The sequence below is a fragment of the Tupaia chinensis genome, unplaced genomic scaffold (assembly GCF_000334495.1).
Source record: "Tupaia chinensis unplaced genomic scaffold, TupChi_1.0 Scaffold000610_1, whole genome shotgun sequence".
Taxonomy (NCBI): domain Eukaryota; kingdom Metazoa; phylum Chordata; class Mammalia; order Scandentia; family Tupaiidae; genus Tupaia; species Tupaia belangeri.
In genome coordinates, this window is record NW_006160129.1 from 1596668 (window position 1) to 1623614 (window position 26947).

General features: G+C 38.8%; 1 protein-coding gene across 2 annotated transcripts in view; it reads right to left on the reverse strand.

Annotated features, from left to right (window-relative positions):
• Positions 1 to 627: 627 nt before the first annotated feature.
• The window catches only part of CEP41 (centrosomal protein 41), a 53124-nt gene continuing 26804 nt past the window's right edge, over positions 628 to 26947 (reverse strand). For both annotated transcript variants that reach the window (XM_006158834.2, XM_006158833.2), the window contains exons 3-11: positions 22905 to 22952; positions 18218 to 18279; positions 16859 to 16928; positions 8104 to 8248; positions 6024 to 6175; positions 5553 to 5620; positions 3697 to 3811; positions 3012 to 3227; positions 628 to 2283 (exon numbers count right to left, since the gene is read on the reverse strand). In XM_006158834.2, coding sequence (XP_006158896.1) covers positions 2135 to 2283; positions 3012 to 3227; positions 3697 to 3811; positions 5553 to 5620; positions 6024 to 6175; positions 8104 to 8248; positions 16859 to 16928; positions 18218 to 18279; positions 22905 to 22952 — 1025 coding nt within the window. In that variant the 3' untranslated portion in view covers positions 628 to 2134. The remainder of the gene's footprint in view (positions 2284 to 3011; positions 3228 to 3696; positions 3812 to 5552; positions 5621 to 6023; positions 6176 to 8103; positions 8249 to 16858; positions 16929 to 18217; positions 18280 to 22904; positions 22953 to 26947) is intronic.

A 26947-nucleotide genomic window follows, 5' to 3' on the forward strand; every position in this document is an offset into this window, starting at 1 on the left:
TGGTTATCTAAAAATCCTTACCAACAGGGCCAAACACTATGGAGAAATACTCATAAATATATTCAACCTGCCAGATCTCTCAGGCAAACACACAGCCATTCTAATAGGTCTGGCTACAGTGACTTTCCACATATCTACAGTGGTTTCTAACACTAATGTTTGAGGGTGGGAATGCAGAATGGGAATGAAGGGGGGACTACCATTTGCTTTAAGTATAGAATCAGGTGAGGAAGGCTAAACTCCTGACTAGTCAATTTTAAAATGGCATGACCAGAACTTTGTTACACAGAAAAATATTTTCTTTTCCTGCAAAATGTATATGCATCAAAAATGGCTGACAATCTTGCCCATGCTAGGGGAAAGTTGAGTGTGGAAAAATCTGCATTTTTCTATCTCTGCTGTAAAGAAAATAAAAAGCCAGAGCATTTTGGCATTAGCAAAAGGCTGAACTAAGTTCTCAGGCAATAAATTTATGGGGAAACATGACAGGCTCCTCATTAAAGCTATGTGTACGTTGGCTGAATTTTATACAAGATTCTTGAATCTTGTGGAAAATTGGGCACGGCTTGACATCTGAACAATGTCCCTGGTTTGTTTGATTTTTCTAAAGCATCGGAAAATGTTGCACTTTGGAAATCAAGTAGAGAAGAATAAACACACTTTAAAACCGAACTGGGCTGAATCTGAAAGTTATTTTTCCATATGTCTCTATGAGATATTTATTGCATTTATTTCTCATACAAACTCAGCTCCTCACGCTAGAAATACTGTGGTGCCTTTTTTTTTTTTTTTGGTGGCGAGAAAATAGTACTGTTCAGGCAAATCTTACCCGGCAGCAGGAACCACCTAAGGATAGGCAATTTTCAGTTGGCTTTTCAGAAGCTGGTTGCCATGACAAAGAGCACAATTTATTCTGCAGTCCCTTATCATAGCTGTGATCATAGACCATAAAAATTAACAAGCCTCTTTTCCTCTTCCGTCTGATTTCAGAGTTCTTCATCCTTACCTGAGGTCTTTCGTTCCTCCAATTAAATGGAATGAATGTCAGTCATCTAGCAATTCAATTAATGCTGATTCAAAAATACCGGCCCGAACCAGAATCTATAATCACAACCTCCTAATCACAGCTCAGTCATGAGAATGAAAAGTAAGCAGGAAATTACACTAATTACTCCATTAGACTAATACTGTATTTTTAAGCAATGGCTTAAGGGGTTGTCAGCCCTGACAAAGGACTTCAGAGTCCTTCTCACCCTGTGTATCCCCCATTGCCCAATTGAAGCTGATGCTTTCAAGTGGTCATAATTCCTGCCCATCTAACGTAGATGGACCTGAGCTGGACAATGGAAATTTAAGACTCATATCTCTACTACAAAAATAAAAAAAAAAAGCAGATCCAGTGGGCTTCAAGGGGCTCTCGACAGAGCCGGTACAATGGCCAGGGCTTTCATGTTGGAGGCCCTCATCCTCACTGTGAAGACAGATGAGTGTGCACCTGTCTGGTCCCAGGAAACATCTAATGGGGGGGAGTATTTGGTAGATGTAGAACTGCTCTACTAAATTTTAAAACTGAGCAATGCTCACAGGCACCAGAGCCTGTAGGATGCAGGACAGGGGGCTCTTCAGTGAATAGGCCATACCTGGTGTGGGGCCTGTGAGTGGCTGGACCCTAAGGCTTGTCCTACACCCCAGGGACAGCTTCTCACGCCATGCCCACCTGGAAAATTCTTTATAAAATCAAGAACAGGAGATGTAAAAACTGGTTGAGAAGAACACACCAGCAGCTGTGACTGAAATATTTACAAAACAACACAGGATATGGACCAAACAAACTGGACCTTATTAAAAAAGAGAGATCCTTTCTCCTGTTCAGCTTCACGAGACTTAAATATTCTGTAAACAACAGGGAGGAGGACACTAGAGCCTGTCACGCCTCTGGATTTCGTGGTCACTTGTCAAAATCCTTCCCAAGTTGGCTGTGGGGAGAGGAGCTGGAGACAGGGAGAGGGAAGAGAGCCTCGATCTAGGGTCGCCATCTTTCCTCTGCAGCAGTTTCTGAAAATGACCAAATGGGAACTGCCCAGGGGTTCCAAAAGAAGGGAAAATATTTATTGGATTAAGTGAGACAAAGTCTTTACTTCCAGGGTTTGCCTTGCACTTGGCTGCTACTGAGGGACCGGGGTGTTGGGTGGCCGGCAGAGCCCCCAGCAGGCGTGTTCTGAGCGCTGCGGGCCCCAGGCACCTTCGATTCTCTTCCAGAGGAGTTAGCTTGGTTCAGTCGGCCTAAGGAAGCAAGGAAGTGGGAGCAGAGCTTCAAGAACCATTCCAGGTACAATGCGCCAAGTGCACTTTTAAGGTAATTAAGTCCTGGTCTACAAGCACTTTCAAGCTAATGACATTCTGTATGGTACCAACTTTAGGCCAAGGATGACCTCCTCTTTATCCTTGAAATCAGCTTCAAGGTGAGGAAAGGGACAGAGGATGATAAAGGGAAACCCAAATAGCTTTTTCCCCCCATTCTCTCCATTATTCTAACAAACCTAATCTGTCCTTCATCCTTTTCTTGGTAGAGGAGGGTACAGAGAGAGCCATGATCAAAGGAAAGAGAAGAGAAAGTACCGAGCCCGGGGAGGCAGGAAGACAAACCACAGAAGCTCTCAGGAGTGATGTAAATGTCCCCAGAAGTAGCAGAAGGAATCGAAGACTTCTCAGGAAGGAATCTGAAAGCCTCATGCGTAATGCATCAACTCTGCCTGTGGTGCACACTTCATGGATAAACTGTTTGTGTGCAACACCGACTTTTTGCCACTCTCTGGGATCATCACACACACACATACACACACACACACACACACACACACACACACACACACACAGAGCACCTGTACCCACCCCCAAATATTTTAAGCATCTTAATATAAGAGATGAAACTTTTCATATGAGGTGCTGCTCAAAGCTGCAAATGCCAAGTGCTGCAGAAAACATTCTGTTTATAGGTTAAAATATCTTACTAGGATTGTCTGCAGGACCTTGATCTTCTTCCAAATAATATTCTATCTTTTTTAAATCTTCTGGGGTAAATCTCCATTTATTCTCAGCTGGTAGGGGCGGCACTTTGGGGCTGGATCGTTTTCGAGCAGAGCCAGGAGGAAGGGCCTGCTGGCAGGATGCTGGCAGGGAACCAGTAATCAGTCCTTCTGGGAATTTCTGAGCTAAGACTTTCAGACCTAAGTTTAGAAGATCATTAGAAAAAGCAGAATTAATATGATAAGGCCAAGGCAAAACCTGGAAAGGAGCCTGCATGTGTTCTAATCTTTGGTCACCAAGTTGAGGCCAACTTAAAGCCAGGAAATCTTTCTTAACTGTGTCACTGTTAAACAAATTACACCAGAAAATGCCAGTTGTTAGGGAGGATTCTGCGAATGCCACAGGAAACTTTTTCACTCAAGTCTTTAGCATTAGGGCTTTCTTTTGGAGCCGCAGGACAACATCATTATTTTAGGAATTAAAAACATGTGCTGATGGAGTTACTGGAAGTTCACGTAACCACTGTCTCCTTTCAGCCTGCATATTTGCTCTCTCTAGAATGAATAAATCCTGAGCACTGGGAGGAAAAAGGTGACAGGGGTGCGGTGGAAGGATCCTGAGTCCAAATACCTGCCTCATAAGTCCTAAGCAGAATACAAGCTCACTCACCTCCAGAAAGCATGAAAAGGTTTTCAAATCCGCGCTCACACATAGTAGTGGCTGCCTGGCTGGCCAGCCTTTCGTCATCATCATACAGAATAATGATCTTGCCATGAGCATTTTTCTAGGAGTCAAATGAGTCAAGGTTTGAAGACACTAAGCTCAAGCTCCTAGACTATAAGAAACCCCCAAGAAGAACCAGCAGTTGGCGTAATGGCTATGTCGCTGGACTCCCACGTAGTCGACCGCGGTTCATGTCCCGGACCTGGTGGCTTAAAACTCACGCCGGGCGTGTGTGCGTGCGTGCCCAGGATCCCGAGAGGAGAATGGAGGAGAAGGGATTGCGGCGTGACCATCCCCCCTGGGGGGTGATTTCTCGCTTTCTGTCTCTATGTCTCTCTCTGTCTGTCTGGCGAGCGCAAGTGCCCTATAGTGAAAATCTCAAAAAAAAAAAGAAACCCCCAAGAAATAAAGGGCTATCAGGGTATACTTTCCTGAGCTCAGGGGAACAGCAAATAATGGAAACCATAAACCAGCACTCTTTTCTTTTATAAACCAGTATTACCAGGGTCTATGAAAGCACTAGTTATCTAATTTATATCCTTCAGCTCTTTAATCCTTACAATTCTGTAGAATAAACACTCCATTTCATAGACGAGGAAACAAAAAAACTGCTATACCCAACGTCTCTACTAAAGCCTTATCTACAGTAGTAAAAAAGTGGGAACTATGTCCAAATAGAGGTATGACTTAGTAAATTACAGTAAACCTAAAGATGTATAATAACATGGTATCAAAATTGAATTCACAGAGTTTGAGTTAGCCTGGAGGAATACATTGTAATATAAAGTGGGAAAAAGTAAGATATTAAATTACGTATACAATATGATTCCAACTTTATTTAAAAAAAAAGGAGATAGTCTGGAATAAAATACACTAATAATATAATAGGCGTTTTTACTCAATTGTGTGATTATAGGAGACTTTTTTTTTTTTTTAATTTTGTTGTGGAGAGACAGAGAGGAAAAGTGAGAAAGCAAGAAAGCAAAGCCCCATAGGGGAATAGTCCCACCACAATCCCTTCTTTTCCATTTCTCCTTTTGGGATTTTTGGGCATGTATGCACATGTGCCAAACATGTTTCTCAAGCCATCACGTCTGGGTGTTGAACCATGCAGTCCTCTATGTGGGATCCAGCTGCCTTAACCATCACACCACAGGCTGGCCCAATGTTCTTTTTCACATTTTTCAATGTTTAAATTATTTCCTACCTGTATGACTTTCAGGAATGAAAAAAATTAAAAATTTTAAAATAAAATATAATGATGTGGCTGACTGTGCAGGTCAAGTTCCAGAACTGGTCGTTTGAAAAACTCATTGGGCATGTGTGCATGTGTGCCCCAAATCCCAAAGGAGAAAGAGAAATTAAGAGATTGGAGCCTGACTGTCCCTCATGGAGAGTGCGTTTTCACTTTCCATCTCTCTCTGTCTCCCTCTCTGGTAAACACATGTGACCTCTAGATAATTAAAAAAAATTAAATAGAAAGAAAAATATTTATTTCTTAAATTCTACTTGGGAAATATTTGTGAGGGAAAAAAGTCTTAGGACTAATTCTCAATAGGCCATAACCCTTGACCTAGTGTTTTCTGGGTCAGGGCAACACAGTTTGGAAGCACCTGCCTTAATAAGCACCAATATTCTCAGCAATAGCTAGGAATCCAAATTATAAAATACGTCAAGCTAATTAATACTGAAGGTCTTCACAGTTGTTCACATTGAAGGTCTTCTCACTAGGAGCATGATTCACCATAAGTTTGATTCTTACCTTCATACCACTCAATTCCTTAAAACACAACAAAGGATACATATTCAAGAATATCATTTGAATAAGGGTTCATTGTCCTAGACAGAGTTGCAATTGGGTAACTGTAAGCTGCAAAGAGAAGGAAAAGTTTTGTTAGTCTGTAGCTCTCTTGGTACAATTTGGCTCAAATCTCAGCTGGCTTAAAATCTAAGAGTTGAATACATTTTCAGAATCAATGAGCCATAACCCTAAATACTTTTGTGAAAGAAAAGAAATAAGACACCATGTCCAAGGTTGAAGCATCACTTCACTGTTTCCACTGTTCAGCCCTGGGCCTCTGAGTCAGCCAAGAACACCAGCAGCCTTTCCGAGGGCATCGGGGCTGAGTCAACGTTATAGGTTTTTCACTACGGATCCACCCAATATATGGTTTCCTTGATTGTTGACCCAGGGCTGTGGTTCAAGTCCACCTGGACTCAAGAACAGCCTCTGTTCTTGGCAGTGAGGCACTATAAAGCCTTCCCTCTCTTACCTCCCACAATGTGGCACTGCTGGTAAGAATCTCTATCGCGCACATCTAGCAGCAGGAAGGGGCAGTCAGGATAAGGCCTGTCTTTGGTGCTAGGCTCTGCTTTCTTCACTAGCCCTTTGTCTAGATCCAGTTCTCCAACGCCGCTGATGACGCTGCAAATGAAAAAGTAGGTCAGTAGAAGCTAGTCAGGGGTTGGTGGGTTAAAGGTCAAATGCATATCTTCAGAACAGTGAGATGTGTGTTCAATGTCTTTTCAAAAGATACTTCAAAGAAAATGGGAAAATGGATATTGTGTCTCAGTCCTGCCTCTGAAGTGGGAGCCTATGGATTCCTATTCCATTACACTGGATTCCAAAGAGGAGCTCCCTCAGATAATGTAAGCTCGGTCATTACGTGGCTGAGGGGGTGGAAACTGTAAGCACATGCTGCCTCCAGGAACAAGGGCAGCACTCAGAAAAAGGAAGAGAAAAGCAGTTAATCCAATGGAATTTTGAGGAATGCAGGAAAGTGCAGCAAAGGGGAAGCTTAAGGGGTGACAGGGCAAGAAAAATGTAATTTTATGTATATTATATGTACTATAAAGTAACAATAATATTTTATAGTTTTTTATGTGTCATGTTTATGCAACGAGTTGTTCAATATGGACATTGAATTTTTTTTTTTTTTTGAAGAGGTTTTTGCTATAGGGCATGTGAACTTTGCTAGAAAGACAGAGAGATAGAAACAGAAAGCAAGAAATCACCCTGCAGTGAGGATGGCCATGCTGCAACCCCTTCTCCTCCATTCTCTTCTCGGGATCTTAGGCACGCACGCACGTGCGCCTGGCGTGAGTTTAAGCCACTGGGTCCGGGACTTGAACCGCAGTCGACCATTGAATCTTATTTTTAAAAGTTATCTAAACTTACTTCCATTGTATAGGTTATAATGCTGAGGTTGAAGAGCCTTTTAGATTTGGTGCCATTCACATGGGACAGAAGAAGAGCAGGGACTAAAATGGGAGAGCTCACCACAGACAGATCTGTTTCTAAGGCTGCTATATCACAAAAACTGGTTGTGATTTTCATATTATAGGAAAAATGTGATGAAAATGTGAACCAAAGGCATAGGAAGACTGAAGATTATAAATGTTGTGGTAACCTGGAGTATCTGTATTGGAATAAGAAGATGGCTACTGTCTCAGGAGATAGTAAGATATTAAGATACACTTGCTAAACCACAGGTTGGTATGTAACACACAGTTCCTCTCCATTAAAGTAAATAAAATTCTGCATTTAAATCTGATAAACTCTATAACTGTATTGCTATCTGGTGCTTATTTTGTGACCAAAGGAGAAGAAAATCTATTTGATGTGAAACTGCCTCCTTGGTGGAGGTCCTGTTGTCCTCTCTCTTCTTGAATGCAATTTTAGAGTCCTTTCACAAAAGTAGCTAGAAAAATATGAGTGGGATTGATGACAGTAATTCTTTCTCTAATAGAACTGGTTTCTCTAGTAAAATTGTTTTACTAGTATAAGGAATGAGTATGTGTTGAAAAATCAGCACTGTCTTCTAATTAATAGTTATATTTGTGAGAAAGAATGGCATGGGATAAAGTCCATGCAGTGAGCCCACTGAACAGGAAGGAGCCGTCGCGTGCAATTCTAGAATGAACACCCAGTTACTTTCACTCTCTTTTGCATCTATTCACTATCAGAACACTACGTGTGGCTCTGCAACTATTTTTCTGATTCTAGACAGGGTAATTATAAGCTGCAGTAGACAGAAAAGCAGGGAAAATCATACTCTCTGAATCAAATGGGAGTACTTGTAAAGCTAAGTCCTAATGACAAGATTACACATAGGAGGGCAGAACAGAATGGAACTGAGGAGTGAAGATTATTACCCTCCTATTAATATGTTCGTGCATTAGCTCAGTACGAACACTGTCAAAAGGATTGAGGAAGTGGCACTTACACAAAGAGAAAGTAAAAGGACTGGGATGAAAACGTGGGACTTCAGTATAACCAATTCTGTTTCTAAGGTAATTAAATCACAGAAATCGGTCGTGAATGCAGTGAACATGTGAGTCAGATTAGAGTACCTCTGAAGGGTTGAACGACTGGAGTCTCCTGCGCCCACACTGTTTATGAACTGGACAGGGCTTGGCGACTGCTCATCCGGGCTCCCTTTCCCATTGGTTCTAGCAGTGCTTTCAGCATCAGGGTCTGAAGCTGCAGAATCATTCTCTAAAATTTGCAAATAAAAAAATAATTAAATTCAACCTGAGGATCTGCATTTACTTAGGAGGAAATCCAACTGAAATTAAATCTAGAAAAGGAAATCTTGTAACAATCATTTGATTGTTCCTGAAGTTCTATTGCTCAGGAAAACTTTATAAATCTCCAGATTTTTTCTTTTTTTGAGGGACTGCAGGGTGAAAACTATTTTCAAATAGTTTAAAAGACATTGTCTTTTCACTGCATTGATATTTGTATTGATGATGCAAAAGAAATGGTGGATAGAACACTAGGCACCTTAGCAAGAATCAGGACAGTAGCACCTAACTTTATCAGCAATTACTGTATTTTTCACTTTCATGCACACACTCAGTAATAAATATGGTGGTCATGTTAAACAAATAAGTCTCTGATAAAGTAAAAATGACAAATATTTTTATTAACTCTCACCCTGAAGAGGGACATACCTTTTTAATGATCTATGTGATAAAATGGGGAATCCACTTTATTTAAGCTTGCTGCATACCAAAGTGCCAGGGTTATCTCAAGGAAAAATATTAGCATCACTGCTGAGCTGCAAGCTAAACCAGCCACTTTTGCCATGAAGGCTATATTTACTAAGAAGTAAATGTGACAAAAACAGAAAGCCGTGGTTACTTAGACTTATATATTTGACAGACATTTTCTCAAAAACAAACTAAGTGAGCCTATCATTTCAAGGAAAACAACCAATGAATTTGTTGCCAGTGATTAAATTTTGAGCAAAAATCAGATTTTGGAAATTGTATTTGCTTCAGGAGGTGAAATACAGGGAGTTGCTTCCCCATACTTCTAGACTTTTCTGATCAAGACAGATGGTGATATTAATAAATGTGATTGTTTTTTATAGAGTGTAATGAAATTTGTCAACACGTAGATCTTTCAAACTCAGTGAACTCATGTTTTCCAAATGACCAATGCATGATACTATAAAATATTGCATAAGTAAGAGACTCATTCAAAGTGGAAGAAAAACCAATGAATTTTAGTGTAATAGAGTATGAAAGGGTCATTAATATGGTTTCAGATTCCACATTACAGCTAACTTTTAAGAAATGATCAGATGTCAAGTTTTGATGCAGTATAAAAATCATGTCCACAATTATTTGAAAGGGCTATTAAAATACTCCTCCATTCTCTAACTACACATCCATATGAGCTGGATTTTCTTCCTATACTTCAACTCAAACAGCATATTGCAACAGACTGAATACAGAAACAGGTATGGCTTCTTCTATTAAACCAGACATTAAAGAAATTTACAAAATATGTAAAATGATACCATTCTCAGTAACATTTTGTTTTAGAAATATCACTATTTTTCACAAACATATGTTTTTATGTTTATAAAGGGTTTGTTACTGAAAAGTGAAATAATAACTAAATAATAAATTCTTAGTTTAATCTTTTAATACACGAAATATTGATAGATATAACGTATAAAACAAAGCTCAATATTGGAGCCCTCAATAGTTCTTTTTTTTTTTTTTAAGGGCACGTGTACTTGCCAGAGAGAAACAGAGAGAAAGGGAGAGAGAGACAGAAAAGGCTAAAAAGCACCCCTTCCAAAGGGGATGGCATACTACAATCCCTTTTCCTCCATTGTCCTCTTGGGATTTTGGACATGTGCCTGATAATTTCCAAGCCACTGGGTCCAGGACTTGAACTGCACAGTCAGTCATGTGGGATCCAGCTAGTCCTCAATAATTTTTATGATTGTGAAATAAAATTGAGACCAAAAGGTTTGGGAATTTGCTGCTCTAAAGCATACAATGATAGAAGAAGAAATATAAATAAGAGACCTAATTATTAAAGAGGATATTAAACTATAATTGCATATGATATGATAACGTGCATATTATATATTCCTGATTGGGTGACTCAAAGTGAAACAATGTAAATCCTTTCCAAACTTAAGTTTTAGCCTTAATATTAATCTCAATGGGATTTAAAATACACACACATACACACATATTAAGGGTAATTTGGAGAACTATCTTATTAAATAGCAATATATATTGAAAAGGTAAATGATCAAAATAGTGCAGAACTACAACCAGAACAATGGACTATAACAGAGAACATGGAAACAAATTCTGGAATATATAAAAAAAAATTTGTATGTTCACATCATGAATCAGTGAGTAAAGGGAGAACTATTGAATAAATAGTGCTGGGAATAGTTCTCAACTATCTGGAAAAATTTAATTACGATAGTCACTTCTCAGAACCCGCAAATGGCATAATGGTTATGTCGCTGGCTTCCTGCATGGTTGACCGTAGTTCAAGTCCCGTACCTGGTGGCTTAAAACTCATGATAGGTGTGTGTGCATACATGTCCAAAATCTCAAGAGGAAAAGACGGGATTGCAGTGTGGCCATCTCCCCCCTGGGAGTGATTTCTTGCCTTCTGTCTCTCTATCGCTCTCTGTCTCTTAGGTAAATGCATGCACCTTAGAGCAAAAATCTCTCTCTAAAAAAAAAAGATAGCCACCTCTCATCATATACCAAAGTATATAATAGATGGTTTAATATTAAATAAAAAACAAAGAAGGCAACAGAAGAAAGTATAAGTGAATAATTTACCTTATTTTGCAATTTATGAGCCTATAGCAATAAAAGAAAACAATAGAGAAGGCTAATAGATTTGATAGTGTAAAAAAACGCAGGCCTCAAAAAATGCAAACCTCATACACGTTCAAAACAACACAAAATGAAAAGGTGAGTAACAAATAAGGAAAATTATCTGTAACACACATACATGAGAAAAAATTAATATAACCAATTTATAGTTATTTTTAATTAACTAGCTCTTGAATTCAAAAAGGATCATGTGCAGGAGGTAAAAACGCCAACAACACAGAATTGACAGAATTATGAATATGGAAAATAAGTCTTCTTCCCATATCAGACCCGCATGCCCTCAGGAAAACAGCTACATACTTTTAAGTATATTTTACTTCCTTCCCTCTTTACATACCCAGGAGGATTCCATTTACACTGCTCTATACTTTGAGGTTTTGTTTGCTTTGTTGTTGTTTTATTTTTATTTACTAATATAGCCTGGAAATTTTTCTTAAAAAATCAAGAAAAGATTTTTCTCACTCATTTTCAAGGTTGTATTGGATTCCACTGTAAAAAGATATCATAATTATACAGGGCTCTTATAAACCAATACAGTAAAAAATAGGAAAAGGCACGTACAGTACTTAAAAAAAAAGAAACACGTATGACCAATAAACATACACACAGCTCAAGCTCGCTATCAAAGAAACTAAAGTAAAACTTTAGATACCACATTTCGTCGATTGAATTGGCAAATAATTACAAAATTATAATTATTCCACAGTGGTCAAGTCGTGGAGAAACACATCTCATCCATTCTTGGTGTGGGTGCAAAGAGGACCACCCTGCTGGAGACAGTGTGGTCATCAGCACTGAGTGTCTGAACGGTTCCACCCTTTGATGATATGCAGTAATTTATCCTCTTGAAATAATCAGGATCATACAAATTTTTAGGTATATAAATTGCAGCATTATTTTATGAAAGTGAAAAATCAGAAACAACTGCAATGCCCACCAATAGGTAAACAGTTAAATTATGGTATGTTCAAAGGATAGACATTATATGACAAAGCGACCTTCACAATCATGTTTTTGAAATCTATTTAATGACATAGGAAAGAATGTATACAAAAATGTTAATTGAAAACAGTATAATGCAAAACGATACACAAAGAGTATGGATTTGATTGGGGTGAAGAGGAAAAATGGACCAAAATGTTAACAGTGGTTATTAGTTATTTTAAGTTTCTGCTTTATATATATTTTTTTTTCAGTTTTCTAATTTACTAGAAATAACTTTTAAGTCAGGAAAAAGTAATAAACATTATAAAAGAGATTATTGTATTCCTTCGAAGTTAACCAGTATGCATGCAGATACAATCTGCTCTCCAGGCCCTTCTGAGTGAGTTATTATCTGTGTAGAGTACTAGAAAACACTAATATTACTCACACATTATGGTGTCCTACTTTACAAGAGCCTATTTTGCCGTGCAAATTTATCTCAGAAGAGAAAATTGCATGTGCCCATATGTTCTGGTGCTGCAATCTCAACAGTGAATTAAAGGACTAAATCTAGGTGCTTATATAACCCGGTTAAAATTGGGAGTACTTGTATGAGGAGACTCAATTATCTCTGTTACAAAGAGCCCTTATTTCTCTGCCGTGTGAGAGGCATCTGTCAAAGATAAATTCCTGTCGTTTTCAGATGCTCTTTATCCTCCCTAACAAAAACCAGCCGAGGGAAATGACAGTGGAGTTGCACGAAACCAGTGTTCAGACTTCCCGAGAAACTTGTCTTGAAATCAGAAGTCAAATTCCTGACCTACATCAATCTTAACAAAACACATTCCCCTTCAATAAACAGCCACGCATTGACTGTTGGGTACTTCAGGATAAAATAGAGACCTTAACTCTGTGGATTCTTTTCACGAGAGCACAACTAGGAGGCTTCATTTTCGACTTGATATTTAAGAAAGGAAATGTGGAGTGCACCTATCTTTCGAGCCTTATCTTCTATCTAGTACCTACTTCTCCTTTAGACCACAGCAAGATTGGATTACTGGATTCCCCAAACATGCTTGGTGCTCTTACGTCTCCATGCCTTTCTCAGGCTGCTCATCAGCCTGTAATAGCCTCAACCTTAACTTGTACCTGTGAAGATTCTTGACCCCCTTCAAGGCCTTGAGGAAGCTTACCTTGGTCTTCATTTATTTATTTACCTTGGTCGTCTAACTGGAAAGTGTCTTTCCTTTCTCAGAACTCCCAGAGCATCCTGCATCTCTCTAGAGGCACTTTCCAGAATCCCTGAAGGATGCAAGGCAGGCAGTGAAAAGACACTGTTGCCACCAGAGACACATAGATTTGTACCATAGCATTCTTTACTAGTCATATGAACTCAAGTAATTAATTTAACCTCTGAGGCTTAAGCTTCTCGGCTGTAAAGCACATCTTCCTTCTAGAGCTTTTGAGAAGGTAAATAAGAAAACTCATGTGAAGTGCCTAGCAATAACTACAACCACAACAATGGACTATAACAGAGAACATGGAAACAAATTCTGGAATATATAAAAAAAAATTTGTATGTTCACATCATGAATCAGTGAGTAAAGGGAGAACTATTGAATAAATAGTGCTGGGAATAGTTCTCAACTATCTGGAAAAATTTAATTACGATAGTCACTTCTCAGAACCCGCAAATGGCATAATGGTTATGTCGCTGGCTTCCTGCATGGTTGACCGTAGTTCAAGTCCCGTACCTGGTGGCTTAAAACTCATGATAGGTGTGTGTGCATACATGTCCAAAATCTCAAGAGGAAAAGACGGGATTGCAGTGTGGCCATCTCCCCCCTGGGAGTGATTTCTTGCCTTCTGTCTCTCTATCGCTCTCTGTCTCTTAGGTAAATGCATGCACCTTAGAGCAAAAATCTCTCTCTAAAAAAAAAAGATAGCCACCTCTCATCATATACCAAAGTATATAATAGATGGTTTAATATTAAATAAAAAACAAAGAAGGCAACAGAAGAAAGTATAAGTGAATAATTTACCTTATTTTGCAATTTATGAGCCTATAGCAATAAAAGAAAACAATAGAGAAGGCTAATAGATTTGATAGTGTAAAAAAACGCAGGCCTCAAAAAATGCAAACCTCATACACGTTCAAAACAACACAAAATGAAAAGGTGAGTAACAAATAAGGAAAATTATCTGTAACACACATACATGAGAAAAAATTAATATAACCAATTTATAGTTATTTTTAATTAACTAGCTCTTGAATTCAAAAAGGATCATGTGCAGGAGGTAAAAACGCCAACAACACAGAATTGACAGAATTATGAATATGGAAAATAAGTCTTCTTCCCATATCAGACCCGCATGCCCTCAGGAAAACAGCTACATACTTTTAAGTATATTTTACTTCCTTCCCTCTTTACATACCCAGGAGGATTCCATTTACACTGCTCTATACTTTGAGGTTTTGTTTGCTTTGTTGTTGTTTTATTTTTATTTACTAATATAGCCTGGAAATTTTTCTTAAAAAATCAAGAAAAGATTTTTCTCACTCATTTTCAAGGTTGTATTGGATTCCACTGTAAAAAGATATCATAATTATACAGGGCTCTTATAAACCAATACAGTAAAAAATAGGAAAAGGCACGTACAGTACTTAAAAAAAAAGAAACACGTATGACCAATAAACATACACACAGCTCAAGCTCGCTATCAAAGAAACTAAAGTAAAACTTTAGATACCACATTTCGTCGATTGAATTGGCAAATAATTACAAAATTATAATTATTCCACAGTGGTCAAGTCGTGGAGAAACACATCTCATCCATTCTTGGTGTGGGTGCAAAGAGGACCACCCTGCTGGAGACAGTGTGGTCATCAGCACTGAGTGTCTGAACGGTTCCACCCTTTGATGATATGCAGTAATTTATCCTCTTGAAATAATCAGGATCATACAAATTTTTAGGTATATAAATTGCAGCATTATTTTATGAAAGTGAAAAATCAGAAACAACTGCAATGCCCACCAATAGGTAAACAGTTAAATTATGGTATGTTCAAAGGATAGACATTATATGACAAAGCGACCTTCACAATCATGTTTTTGAAATCTATTTAATGACATAGGAAAGAATGTATACAAAAATGTTAATTGAAAACAGTATAATGCAAAACGATACACAAAGAGTATGGATTTGATTGGGGTGAAGAGGAAAAATGGACCAAAATGTTAACAGTGGTTATTAGTTATTTTAAGTTTCTGCTTTATATATATTTTTTTTTCAGTTTTCTAATTTACTAGAAATAACTTTTAAGTCAGGAAAAAGTAATAAACATTATAAAAGAGATTATTGTATTCCTTCGAAGTTAACCAGTATGCATGCAGATACAATCTGCTCTCCAGGCCCTTCTGAGTGAGTTATTATCTGTGTAGAGTACTAGAAAACACTAATATTACTCACACATTATGGTGTCCTACTTTACAAGAGCCTATTTTGCCGTGCAAATTTATCTCAGAAGAGAAAATTGCATGTGCCCATATGTTCTGGTGCTGCAATCTCAACAGTGAATTAAAGGACTAAATCTAGGTGCTTATATAACCCGGTTAAAATTGGGAGTACTTGTATGAGGAGACTCAATTATCTCTGTTACAAAGAGCCCTTATTTCTCTGCCGTGTGAGAGGCATCTGTCAAAGATAAATTCCTGTCGTTTTCAGATGCTCTTTATCCTCCCTAACAAAAACCAGCCGAGGGAAATGACAGTGGAGTTGCACGAAACCAGTGTTCAGACTTCCCGAGAAACTTGTCTTGAAATCAGAAGTCAAATTCCTGACCTACATCAATCTTAACAAAACACATTCCCCTTCAATAAACAGCCACGCATTGACTGTTGGGTACTTCAGGATAAAATAGAGACCTTAACTCTGTGGATTCTTTTCACGAGAGCACAACTAGGAGGCTTCATTTTCGACTTGATATTTAAGAAAGGAAATGTGGAGTGCACCTATCTTTCGAGCCTTATCTTCTATCTAGTACCTACTTCTCCTTTAGACCACAGCAAGATTGGATTACTGGATTCCCCAAACATGCTTGGTGCTCTTACGTCTCCATGCCTTTCTCAGGCTGCTCATCAGCCTGTAATAGCCTCAACCTTAACTTGTACCTGTGAAGATTCTTGACCCCCTTCAAGGCCTTGAGGAAGCTTACCTTGGTCTTCATTTATTTATTTACCTTGGTCGTCTAACTGGAAAGTGTCTTTCCTTTCTCAGAACTCCCAGAGCATCCTGCATCTCTCTAGAGGCACTTTCCAGAATCCCTGAAGGATGCAAGGCAGGCAGTGAAAAGACACTGTTGCCACCAGAGACACATAGATTTGTACCATAGCATTCTTTACTAGTCATATGAACTCAAGTAATTAATTTAACCTCTGAGGCTTAAGCTTCTCGGCTGTAAAGCACATCTTCCTTCTAGAGCTTTTGAGAAGGTAAATAAGAAAACTCATGTGAAGTGCCTAGCAATAACTATTCCAAAAATGATGGTTTCCTTCCACTCTTCCATGATTAAATTCTGCTGCATTCGCAATTTTGTGATACTGTTATCATTCTCCTCACCCAGCACACATTCACATGTGCAATGCACACACGTCACCACAAATCCACATAAGCCCAGCTGTGTGCTGTTCATCTCTATAGTCTCATAGCACTGAGTTCTGGTATGTGTACCTACAGAGAAGGCACTAAAAACATCTGTTGAAAAACATCAGTATATTATACATATCTCAAACATTTAAAGCTGTAACTGTTAAGCCAGAAAAACAGATGGCTGTTTCAAAGACATAAGCATTAACAAGGCACCAGATAGAATTTCTCTGAGAGTAACAATCTAATTCCAAATAGATACATCAAAGACTGGAATTCCTATGAACAGGACAGCAAATATGTACAGAGTGAGACTTCAGGCAAATAGTCTATCTACTATTTTCCCCACACTCTCAATTCTCATTACCTTCAAGCCTTTGAATCTCTTCTGCTGTCACTTCCAGTGTTTGATCAGATAGGGAAGCAACTTGGATGACCTGATAGAAAAAAAGAATAAAATGTGTACGTATGTGCATGTTTGTTTGTTCTTAAGCAGAAGCAATTTTGTCCTTTACAAAAGATAAGGGGGTAGCAAACATCAAAGATCTCTTGTTTTAAGAAACTCTGTCAGTATCCTCAACTGAAGACTGAATCTCAGGCCTCCTGTCTTTCAGGATGGTAATTATACTGCAGATTATTATTCTAAAAGAAAAGATTCATTTAACACATTACAAAATAAACTTAAAAAGCCAAAAGGATAATTTAGCACAAGAAACATGAGGAAGAGTTTAAAACTACATCTTTATGTGTTCTGGTCCCAACATAACACATTATTTCTTGAAAATGTAATATTGGCCTACAATAACATGGAATGGTATCAACAATTCTCTGTGCAATGAAGAAATAAATGCAATTATGAATATATACTGATCACATCATTTGATAACCATATACAGTATTCATTTTAAAAAATAGTTTTTACAACTTAACTTATAAAGACCCAAGATCCAACATGAATTACACCGATGGAACTCTAATTTATTTATTTATTTAGAGAGATTTTTGCTATGGGGTGTGTTTGCTTGCTGGAGACAGAGAGAGAGAGAACAGACAAAAAGAAAGCAAGAAATCCCCCACCCCCAGGTGGGGATGGCTGCAATCTTTCTCTTCTATTCTCCTCTCGGGATTTTTGGGCATGTATGCACATGTGCCTGGCGTGAGTTTTAAGTCGCCAGGTCTGGGACTTGAACCGGGGTCGACTACGTGGGAGTCCAGCGATGTAACCATTACATCATCTGTTGGTCCCAATGGAACTCTTATTTGGGGGCTGAAAGAGACACCTGTCTATTATCTTCATATGAAAGTAGAAAACATCTTGGTCAATAGTAACGAAATAGCCCATGGTAGAATGATTTAGAAATGAGATCAGTCATAGAAGAAGGAAAATCATTTGGTTTCCACAGAGAAAAATGTCCAAATAATCCAGAGTCCATGATCTAGATTCTAAACTTTCAATTAAACATATAAGAAAAAAATAAAACCTTAACTATAAATTCAATGAAATAAAGTAAAATGCACATTTACTTTATAGAATTAATTCAAGAAAAGAGAAAAATTACATACTATCCTCATGTGAACAAACACACCCCATCATTAATCTTCCCACAGTGAAATGCAAGGAGTGAAGAAACCCCTCTGCAAACATTCACTAGTTGCAGTTAGAAGCACTCATATTCAGCTGCACAAATCAGAGTTTTTATTCCAATGGTAAGACCACTGAACTTACCAGCTGTGCAAAAGTTGTAACTTTCAGTCTCTTAAAGAGTTCATCTTTTTTGTACCGATAATCTGAAAAGCAGAATAAGACAAATATTTATCTAGGTTTATGTTGCTTTCTTAAAACTATTTATCCTTTCTAACCATCAAGTTTTATGTTTTATCTTTCAAGGTATTTATACACTTTTAGATATACTGGGTTGTGGGAAAAGTCATGACACATTTTTGCATAGAAAAATAAGTCATGACTTTTCCGACAACCCAATGTTATCTCATTTGATACGCTCAATATCCTCAAAATTAGGTGTGACAGGTAGTATTATCATATGCTAATTTGTTTTCCTTTGGCTTTGGCCATTAGGAAAATTAAAATTGAATTTATAAATCACCTTTTTGTGTCCAGTGTGACTTCACCCTTTGCCTTTATTTTATTAGCCTACCATTTTTTCTTATACTAGGCTGTCTTTACCTAAACCACACTGTACTGCTTGTATTTTTATAAAGTGCATAAAACCCTTTTCAGAACCAAGCAGGGAATAAATATCTGCATTTTACAAATGAGGACAGAGATCCAGAGAAGCTGAGTTACTCCAGGTCCAAAACTGCTAAAAAAACCTTTCTGCCCTACTATTCTGCCGAGCTCGAAAAGATAGTCATAATATTCCTGCAGCTACCAACTATGCTAGAGAGACAGAACTTTCTTTGTATGTGGCATGAAGTTAGGATTGGTCTTAATAACCTCTTATCAGTTTTCCTTCGACTTCAATGATAAATGACCTATTCAGTATTACAAGATGAAACAAGGTCTGGAATTTTGTTGTATAACAATGTGAGTTTACTTAACGCAACTGAACCATTCACTTAAAAATGGTAAGTTGTATGTGTGTGTTTCACCACAACTGAAAATTAAAACCAACCTAAAATATCAGGATTCATTCAGTGCTACCATAATAGTTTTGAGATACAACTCAAATGGGGGTACTTCTACACTTGTATTAATAATATTTTGCATCACATTAGTTACTAAAAATGGGGCCGATCTCACTTTATCTGTCCCACAGATGCATGCTAAAAACATCCTTAACTTTTCTGAAGATGCCTACAAATTCTGAAGAGTCTTCTGTGTTGAACTCTTGCCCACCTTTATCCTTCCCTCCTTTCCTATGCCCCCCCCCCTTGGTGCCTGTGACTCCTTAAGTACAGCCTCATTATTCCAGAATTACCAAAGGTTAGCTGGATAATTGCTACAGCCCTCACAACATAAATGTCTCATAAACTAACACTCCTAGCAACGAAGGAAAGGATTAAAGGTATTTAAGATTGTTTATCTGGTGTTACTAATCATTTCCATGAATTTTACCAAAAAACCAGCACAGACCGGATGATTACTTGAAAGGCCAGCATAGGCTTGGTTTACCAAATGCAGTAGGATTTGAAGTCAGGAAATGATGGTACCTTGAAAACTGGCCTGCTGTAACTCTATCAAGACTCTTTCTTACAGGGAATTAAGTCTTTGTTCTAAAATGTCTCAAAGAGAGCAGTTTGATAAATAACAGACCATGCTTATAGAAAATTCTAGATGCAACAGAGCTTCTAAAACCTGCCAGGCAGCAGAACCAAGGAGACTGAGCAGACTTTTAAAAAGTACAAATGAGTAACTACAGTGCTCCTCTCAATTGCCATCAACTTGCCCACCCAAAAGTCACTTAAGTGAACCAAAATGGCCAAGAGTAAGCCTATGGAAACAGCTAACAGCTTTTAAGTAGTTTGTTCTGTGACATTGATCCCATTTTGGTATGGTTACAAACAGTTTGACATATTTTACTATAAAATATACACATTAAAATTCCCTGTAACTAAATAGATTTACCTTAAATTAAAAAACAGACTTTGGTATATTCTAAGGATTGGCATTTCTACCATCTTCTACAAGCAGTAGGAGCCCCCTGCAAATTCGAGCCTGAACTCTACGTACCTGGTTCTGGTTTAGAAGGACAGCCATCAGTAGGACTTTCTGACATTATTACTCAGAGATAAAAGATCAAACTAGACGTTTTATAGTAAGTTTTAAATTTTTATAAAAAGGATGACTTGGAAAGCTCTGCCAGTCTGTCCTTGCAAGAGCGAACAGAGCTTTAAGAATGGAGCTTCTGCTACTGTAGCTTCTCTCAAACTCTGTGGTGAAGACAAATAATCCTAGTTTCAGAAACGTTATCAAGGTTTGCTTCTCCAATAAGTCTAGGGCCCATGTCTGTCTCTCTCGAGTTACTGGAAGGACAGAGACCTGACTATCTAGGATGTTTCACACTGGATCCAACTAGTGTCATCTAACCACTCAGAACCAAGAATAGGCTTTGTAAACAGTGAATAGACACAGAGTGCCTATTTTCTCCAGGCAGAGTTGAAAGAATATTCAGATTACAAAGGATTTCTGCGTTTTCAGAGTTCTATTAAAATGTGTTACTAGCAAAGGGAAGTTGGGCTCACTGTGGAATACAAATCAAAGGAAGTAACAGAACAGGGTTTGTGATTTCACAGAAAGACATGGCATCTAAGGTAAGCTGAGTAAAGTGATAGGTCTGGGGTGTCGTAAGACAAGGCAATATTCTCCTCCCTTTTGACCCAGAAGAACACTTACAACGGAAAATGGGAAAAGAGAAGGAAATATCTTCTAAAATGTAGTTGCCAAACCAGCATCTAAAGTCATCCTGTCAGGGAATCAGCACAAGGTGTGTGAAACAAGATGATAGAAACCTCCTGCCCACAGCTTCTAAAGATGGAAATGAAAGGAGCATTTTCAAGGATGCTACTCCCAGGGTGTTTACTCTGGAAGATAATCTCCATTTTAAAGAAAGCACATTGTACCTTTAAGAAATGTTTCAAGCAAGATTTCACCCACCTGGGTGGAACAAGACATTTTTTTATGGAACAAATTTCAGGGGAGGACATGTGAGCTCATACTCAGCTACAAATGGATGGGAGGTGAAAGAGACCACGAACCCAAATAGAAGCAGGCCAGCTGGACTTTCTCTTTTTGGATGAAGAAAGGATGACAGAGATGAACTGTAGGTGAGTAAATTAAGATTTTTCCCCCCATAGTTTGACATTTTAATATATATTATATATAAATATTTAAAATATATACACTTACATAAAACATGAAATGTAAAAGAAGAAACAAGAAGGATACTGGGATATTGCACATTTAAAGAAAAATGTCTATGACACCATTTGTTAGAGCTGAACATGGCGAGTGTTACTAAAAACCAGTCAGCATAAAGCTGTTCCTGAGCCCGAATCTACTGTCTAGGGGTTCCCACTACTGTAGCAGTTCAGAAGGAACATTATCATTTTTAAATGAAAAGATCTGCTGTGTTAAAAACAAACAGACAAACAAAGCTTCTGGTGTATTCTGGACTCATCATTTTCTCTTCCAAGAAGACATGTATTGCCAGAAATAAGTCCTGAACTGTGATCAACTGGAGTGCCTCTTTAGTACCATTAGCTAAATACTCCCCGAGCACTGGGCTCTCCTACTTCAGATGTGGGCAAATCCACCTAATAAACAGACGTTTATGCATCTTTAATTCTGGCCTTGAAGAATACATTCTATATCAGTTTTTTTAATAAGTTTTAAGAGTTATTTATGTAATTCCATTTGTTGTTATTATCATTTTTTTAATTTGACCAGAAATAGACAGAAAAAGAGAGAAAGGGAAAGCGAGAAAGCAAGCCACCAGGTCCAGGACTTGAACCATGGTCAGCCATGTGGGAATCCAGTGCCTCATCCACCACGCCACCTGCCAGCTCTCTATATCAGTTCTGAACGCAGACTGAAAAATTATGATTTTGTGCAAGGGTGATGGTCTCAATGACTGCCAGTATACCTGTGCAGGAGATCAGTTTTTAAAAAGGATGTACATGAAATAAGATTTTTAATTAAAACAGACTGCAATGAATTGATAATGCTTAATACTAAGACTAAGCTTTCTTTCTTTCTCACATCTCTCAGTCTTTCATGAATACTCCATAATTTATGCTCACAAAAATGTAATGAAGAGGGAACCAGCAGTTAGCGTAATGGCTATGTTGCTGGACTCCCACGTAGTCGACTGCGGTTCATGTCCCGGACCCGGTGGCTTAAAACTCACGCCGGGCGCGTGTGCGTGCGTGCCCAAGATCCTGAGAGGAGAATGGAGGAGAAGGGATTGCGGTGTGACCATCCCCCTTAGGGGGTGATTTCTCGCTTTCTGTCTCTATGTCTCTCTCTGTCCGTCTGGCGAGCGCACGCGCCCTACAGTGAAAATCTCTCCAAAAAAAAAAAAAAAAGTAATGAAGAGAGATATTGTTACCTTTATCTCAGTTAAAAACAAAACACAACAGGAAAGATTAATAACTTGGAAAAGGCCTGAAGACTGTTGTACAATGAAACTAGAAGCTCAGGTTCTGATGTCGAACCAGATAATATCTCCTATAGGATACAGGTTGGACAGAACTCAGATGCAGAAGTCACAGACCCAGAAGCTGAACAGGATGGTACCTAGTGTCTGCCACATCCTCCAAGGCACCCAGTCAGGTTCACCTGACTTCCGTAACTCCCCACGTGTGTCAGCTGTAGAGTACGGCTGTTTGTTATAACCATCTTATAAAACGACTAGAAAGTTCCATTTCCTTAAAACACCAATAGTGTTACTCACTTTTTTTAATCTCTTCTAGCTTCTCAGTGTATTTAGTCATACTGTTTCCTAAAAAGAAAATCAGAATTTTAGATATACTTTAAATGGAAGAAAATGAGTACCACTGTGAAAACAGAATGAACATGTATTCCTAAGCTTTCCTATTCTGTTACTACAGGATGGTGGAGGACTAGAAGGAAATGTTTGGGCAAAATGTTTTAGTCAAATGTGTTTAAGCTAGGGTATATCCTTCCAAATCATTTATAATTCCCAGGCAGATGTTCATTTTATACATATATTTTTTGCTTTCTGAGTGAAGGTTTTCCTCCTTATATCCCTCCATAATTGTTTTGTGGGAAAGATATACAGATAAGGGGAAAGAAAGAAGCAATCCTCTTTGACTACACTGTCTAGAATGTGCCTTTGGCTACCCAAGTGACTCTCTCCTCCCCATTCTGTCTTCATAGCTTCCTCCTCCTTCCTAGATTTGGTCTTCCACTCACAATTCATGATGATGTTGCAGCCTGAACTAGACCACACAGTCTGTACCCTAGTATTCTCCATGGATTTGGTTTGCTGAGAAAGAACAGCAGATTCCTGCCATTGTGGACAGTCCCCACAGCCCTCATGTTTTATAATTTGGTTCTATATGCTAGGCTCTAGCCAAGGTAGTTTGGAGAGTTTCTGTACTTGAAAACTAGGCCAGGATCATTCTGGTTTCCAAATGTACTATTGTAAATGCTAGTTCTTACACTAGGGGCTATGATTTTTACTAGACATGCTTTGATTTGATTCAGTTCAACACAGCTCCTAAAAGGTATGGCAAAAGGAAAACATTCACAATAACTTCTCATTTAAAAAACACTGCTCCTGGGACCAGCAGTTAGTGTAATGGCTATGCTGCTGGACTCCCATGTAGTCGATCACGGTTCGAGTCCTGGACCCGGTGGCTTAAACTCACACCAGGCGCGTGTGTGTGCTTGTCCAAGATCTCGAGAGGAAAAAGGAGGAGAAGGGATTGCAGCGTGTCCATCCCCCCTGGGGGGGGGGTGATTTCTCGCTTTCTGTCTCTCTGTCTCTCTGTCTCTCTGTCTTTCTGGCGAGCGCATGTGGCCCTATAGCAAAAACCTCTCAAAAAAAGCCAAAAACCAAAATAACTCTGCCCCTAACTTTTTAAGCCTTAAGAGCATCTAGTCTGATTCAGTCCCAATTTGAGAAAAAATAAATGCTTCCAATTTATGGCATGAACTGATATTTTTAAGGACTATTCTGAACTTTTCCTTATGTCTGGGTCAAAAGTAGAGAAAGAAAATTCTTGCCCTGAAACTCAAAATACATTTTCAAAAAAAAAAAAAAAACCCACTTACTTCACTTATTATTTCATCTTTATCATAAATTTATTGTAGCCATTTGTTCGTTTGTTTTTCCTCTTCAGACAGAGAATGGAGGGTTTTGTGTGACCCAGACCTAATCTGTGTCTTTCCAGAAGCTTGGAGAGAGACGAAGGCAGTCAGGGTTACCCAAAAACCTGAGCTTTCCCGAGAAATCTGGATTGCATCTCAGAAGAGACCCAAATATCACCAAAGAACAGAGGTGGAACCAAACGAGATCTTTCCTAGGTTCTTCAAACTGCAATTGACCTGAAATATGACCAGATCTCCAGAGCAGAAACCACAAATTCTTCCTGGACACACATCCCTCCTTCCTACTGCAACTCTGAACTCAGAGTATTTATTGCCTGATCAATATTATGGAAAAAGACGACAAATCGGTATGTTGTGCAGCTCCTCACAGTCTTAATCTTTTTAAAATTTATTTGTATGTTATGAGTGAGAGCATGAGCGAGAGGGAAATAAGCACCTCAGCAGAGTCCCCAGCAATAGTTTTCTTGCCCCAGCCTTCAAGCCAGCCAGGACCATGGATGCACATAGGTAGACCAGGAACTGAAACTGTGATGGTCCATATAGATGCAGCCTCACCTACAGCAGGTTACCACTGCACCACTGAGCTGGCCCACAGTCTTATTCTTAACTGTTTTGTACAGCAGCTTTCGGTTCTATGTCCCGGAGTTCCCTACAGCTATACATTGGTGACGTAGCAGTTTCTTTTGCCTAGAGGAGCCTTAGGTAGTCTAGTCTGAAAAGTGAGGGACAAAAAGGATTCCTGGTTTTTCCAGTGACACAAATAGCTAGTAGCTAAGCCAGAAGCCTCATTTCCAATCTTCTAGTTTCTAATATGGCTCACGAAAACACATGGCTCTTCTATTTGTGTTGTTTTAAAAGCATGATTCACCATGAGGCAAATCTGTAGGAAGTGCTTCTTCCTCAAATAGTAACAGGTAGGGGCTAGCCTAGGCTGTGAACTCCCTGAGGAATGGAAAACAATATGCATCGAAAACAAAAGTGGATCTCATTCACGCTGTCTTTATTTTAAAATACTGCACAGTAGTCTCTACTAACAGGGTCTAAAATTAATCTCTCAACTAATTACTAATGTTGTCAGTCTTTGCACAGTTTTTCTAGTATCAACAGCCCCTTCCCCATGATCACATTAGAAGATAAACTGTCACATTGATGCTTTTCCCCCTAAAAGTGAACATAGTGAAACAAAGTCTTTTCCACAATTATGTAACTATTGGGCAAAATTAAGAACAAATCTAAGAGAACTGCTGATAAAAAGTCTTTTCATTATAGAGATCCATTCAATCCAATAGCAAAAAAAAAAAAAAAAAAAAAGAGAGAGAGAGAGACTTGAGAATTTCTGCACTGCTTCAATTGGAGAAATAAGGCAGGAGGATGGCTGACACAAAAATCAACATAGACATCCCTAGAAGTGATTTTAGAAATGATAGGTGGCATTTCTATAAACGTTTATTCATTTCTTTTCAGGAGACAGAGAAAAGCACCTTCAATATGATCTCATGCCACAATTGTCCCACCAGCCTTCCTAGCCACCCAGGATCATAGGCAAGCACACAGACCTGGTGTGTACAGATGGACCTGGGGGCCAAACCCCAGTCTTCCATATGACTTTCAGCATTGTTGTGCGGCTGCTTGTAACACCATAGTGATACCAAAAAGTAGCATTTTATCACAGTTTACACACTGCTTATACCTTAACTAAGCAGTTTATCTTTCTGTATCTGATGGCATCTAAAAACAGTTTTTTGAGGACCAGAAGACAGTGTAATGGTTATGTTGTTGGACTCCCATGTAGTCGACCATGGTTCGAGTCCCAGACCCAGAGGCTTAAAACTCACACCAAGTATGAGTGCGAGCATGCCCAAAAATCCTAAGAGGAGAATGGAGTAGAAGGGATTATGGAGTGGTCACCTCCCCCGGAGGGAAGTTGATTTCTTGCTTTCTGTCTCTCTGGCAAGTGTACGTGCCCTATAGCAAAAATCTGTCTAAATAACTAAATAAAAATTTTTTTTTTGAGAGGTTTTTGCTACCGGGCGCGTGCGCTCGCCAGACAGACAGAGAGAGACATAGAGACAGAAAGCGAGAAATCCCCCCCCAGAGGGGATGGTCACGCCACAATCCCTTCTCCTCCATTCTCCTCTTGGGATCTTGGGCACGCACGCACACGCGCCCGGCGTGAGTTTTAAGCCACCGGGTCCGGGACGCGAGGCACAGTCGACTACATGGGAATCCAGCGACATAGCCATTACGCTAACTGCTAGTTCCCAATAAAAATGTTATTTTGACTACCTTTTTAAAAAAGACCGAAAGGAATCAACTTCATCATGCCTTATTTGTAAATATATACTTTTTTAAATATGAAAATAAGGAGACCTGTGCCAGTTTCACAACCTGGTGGTTAAGAGAAATTGCCCCCAAATGGTTGATGGCAGTTGAAATTCCAGCCTTCCTGGCTTGAAAAACACATGGAGCATGTGTGCCTGCCCCAGATCCCAGCAAGATGGTGAAATGGAGGAAGAGAGATTGCCATGTGATCACATCTGACTGGGGGGGTGCTTTTTACCTCTCCCTATGGCCTACATGCATTTGCCCTTTACAATTAAAAAATAAAATAAAGGAGACTATAAGTGAGCTGACTTTTTA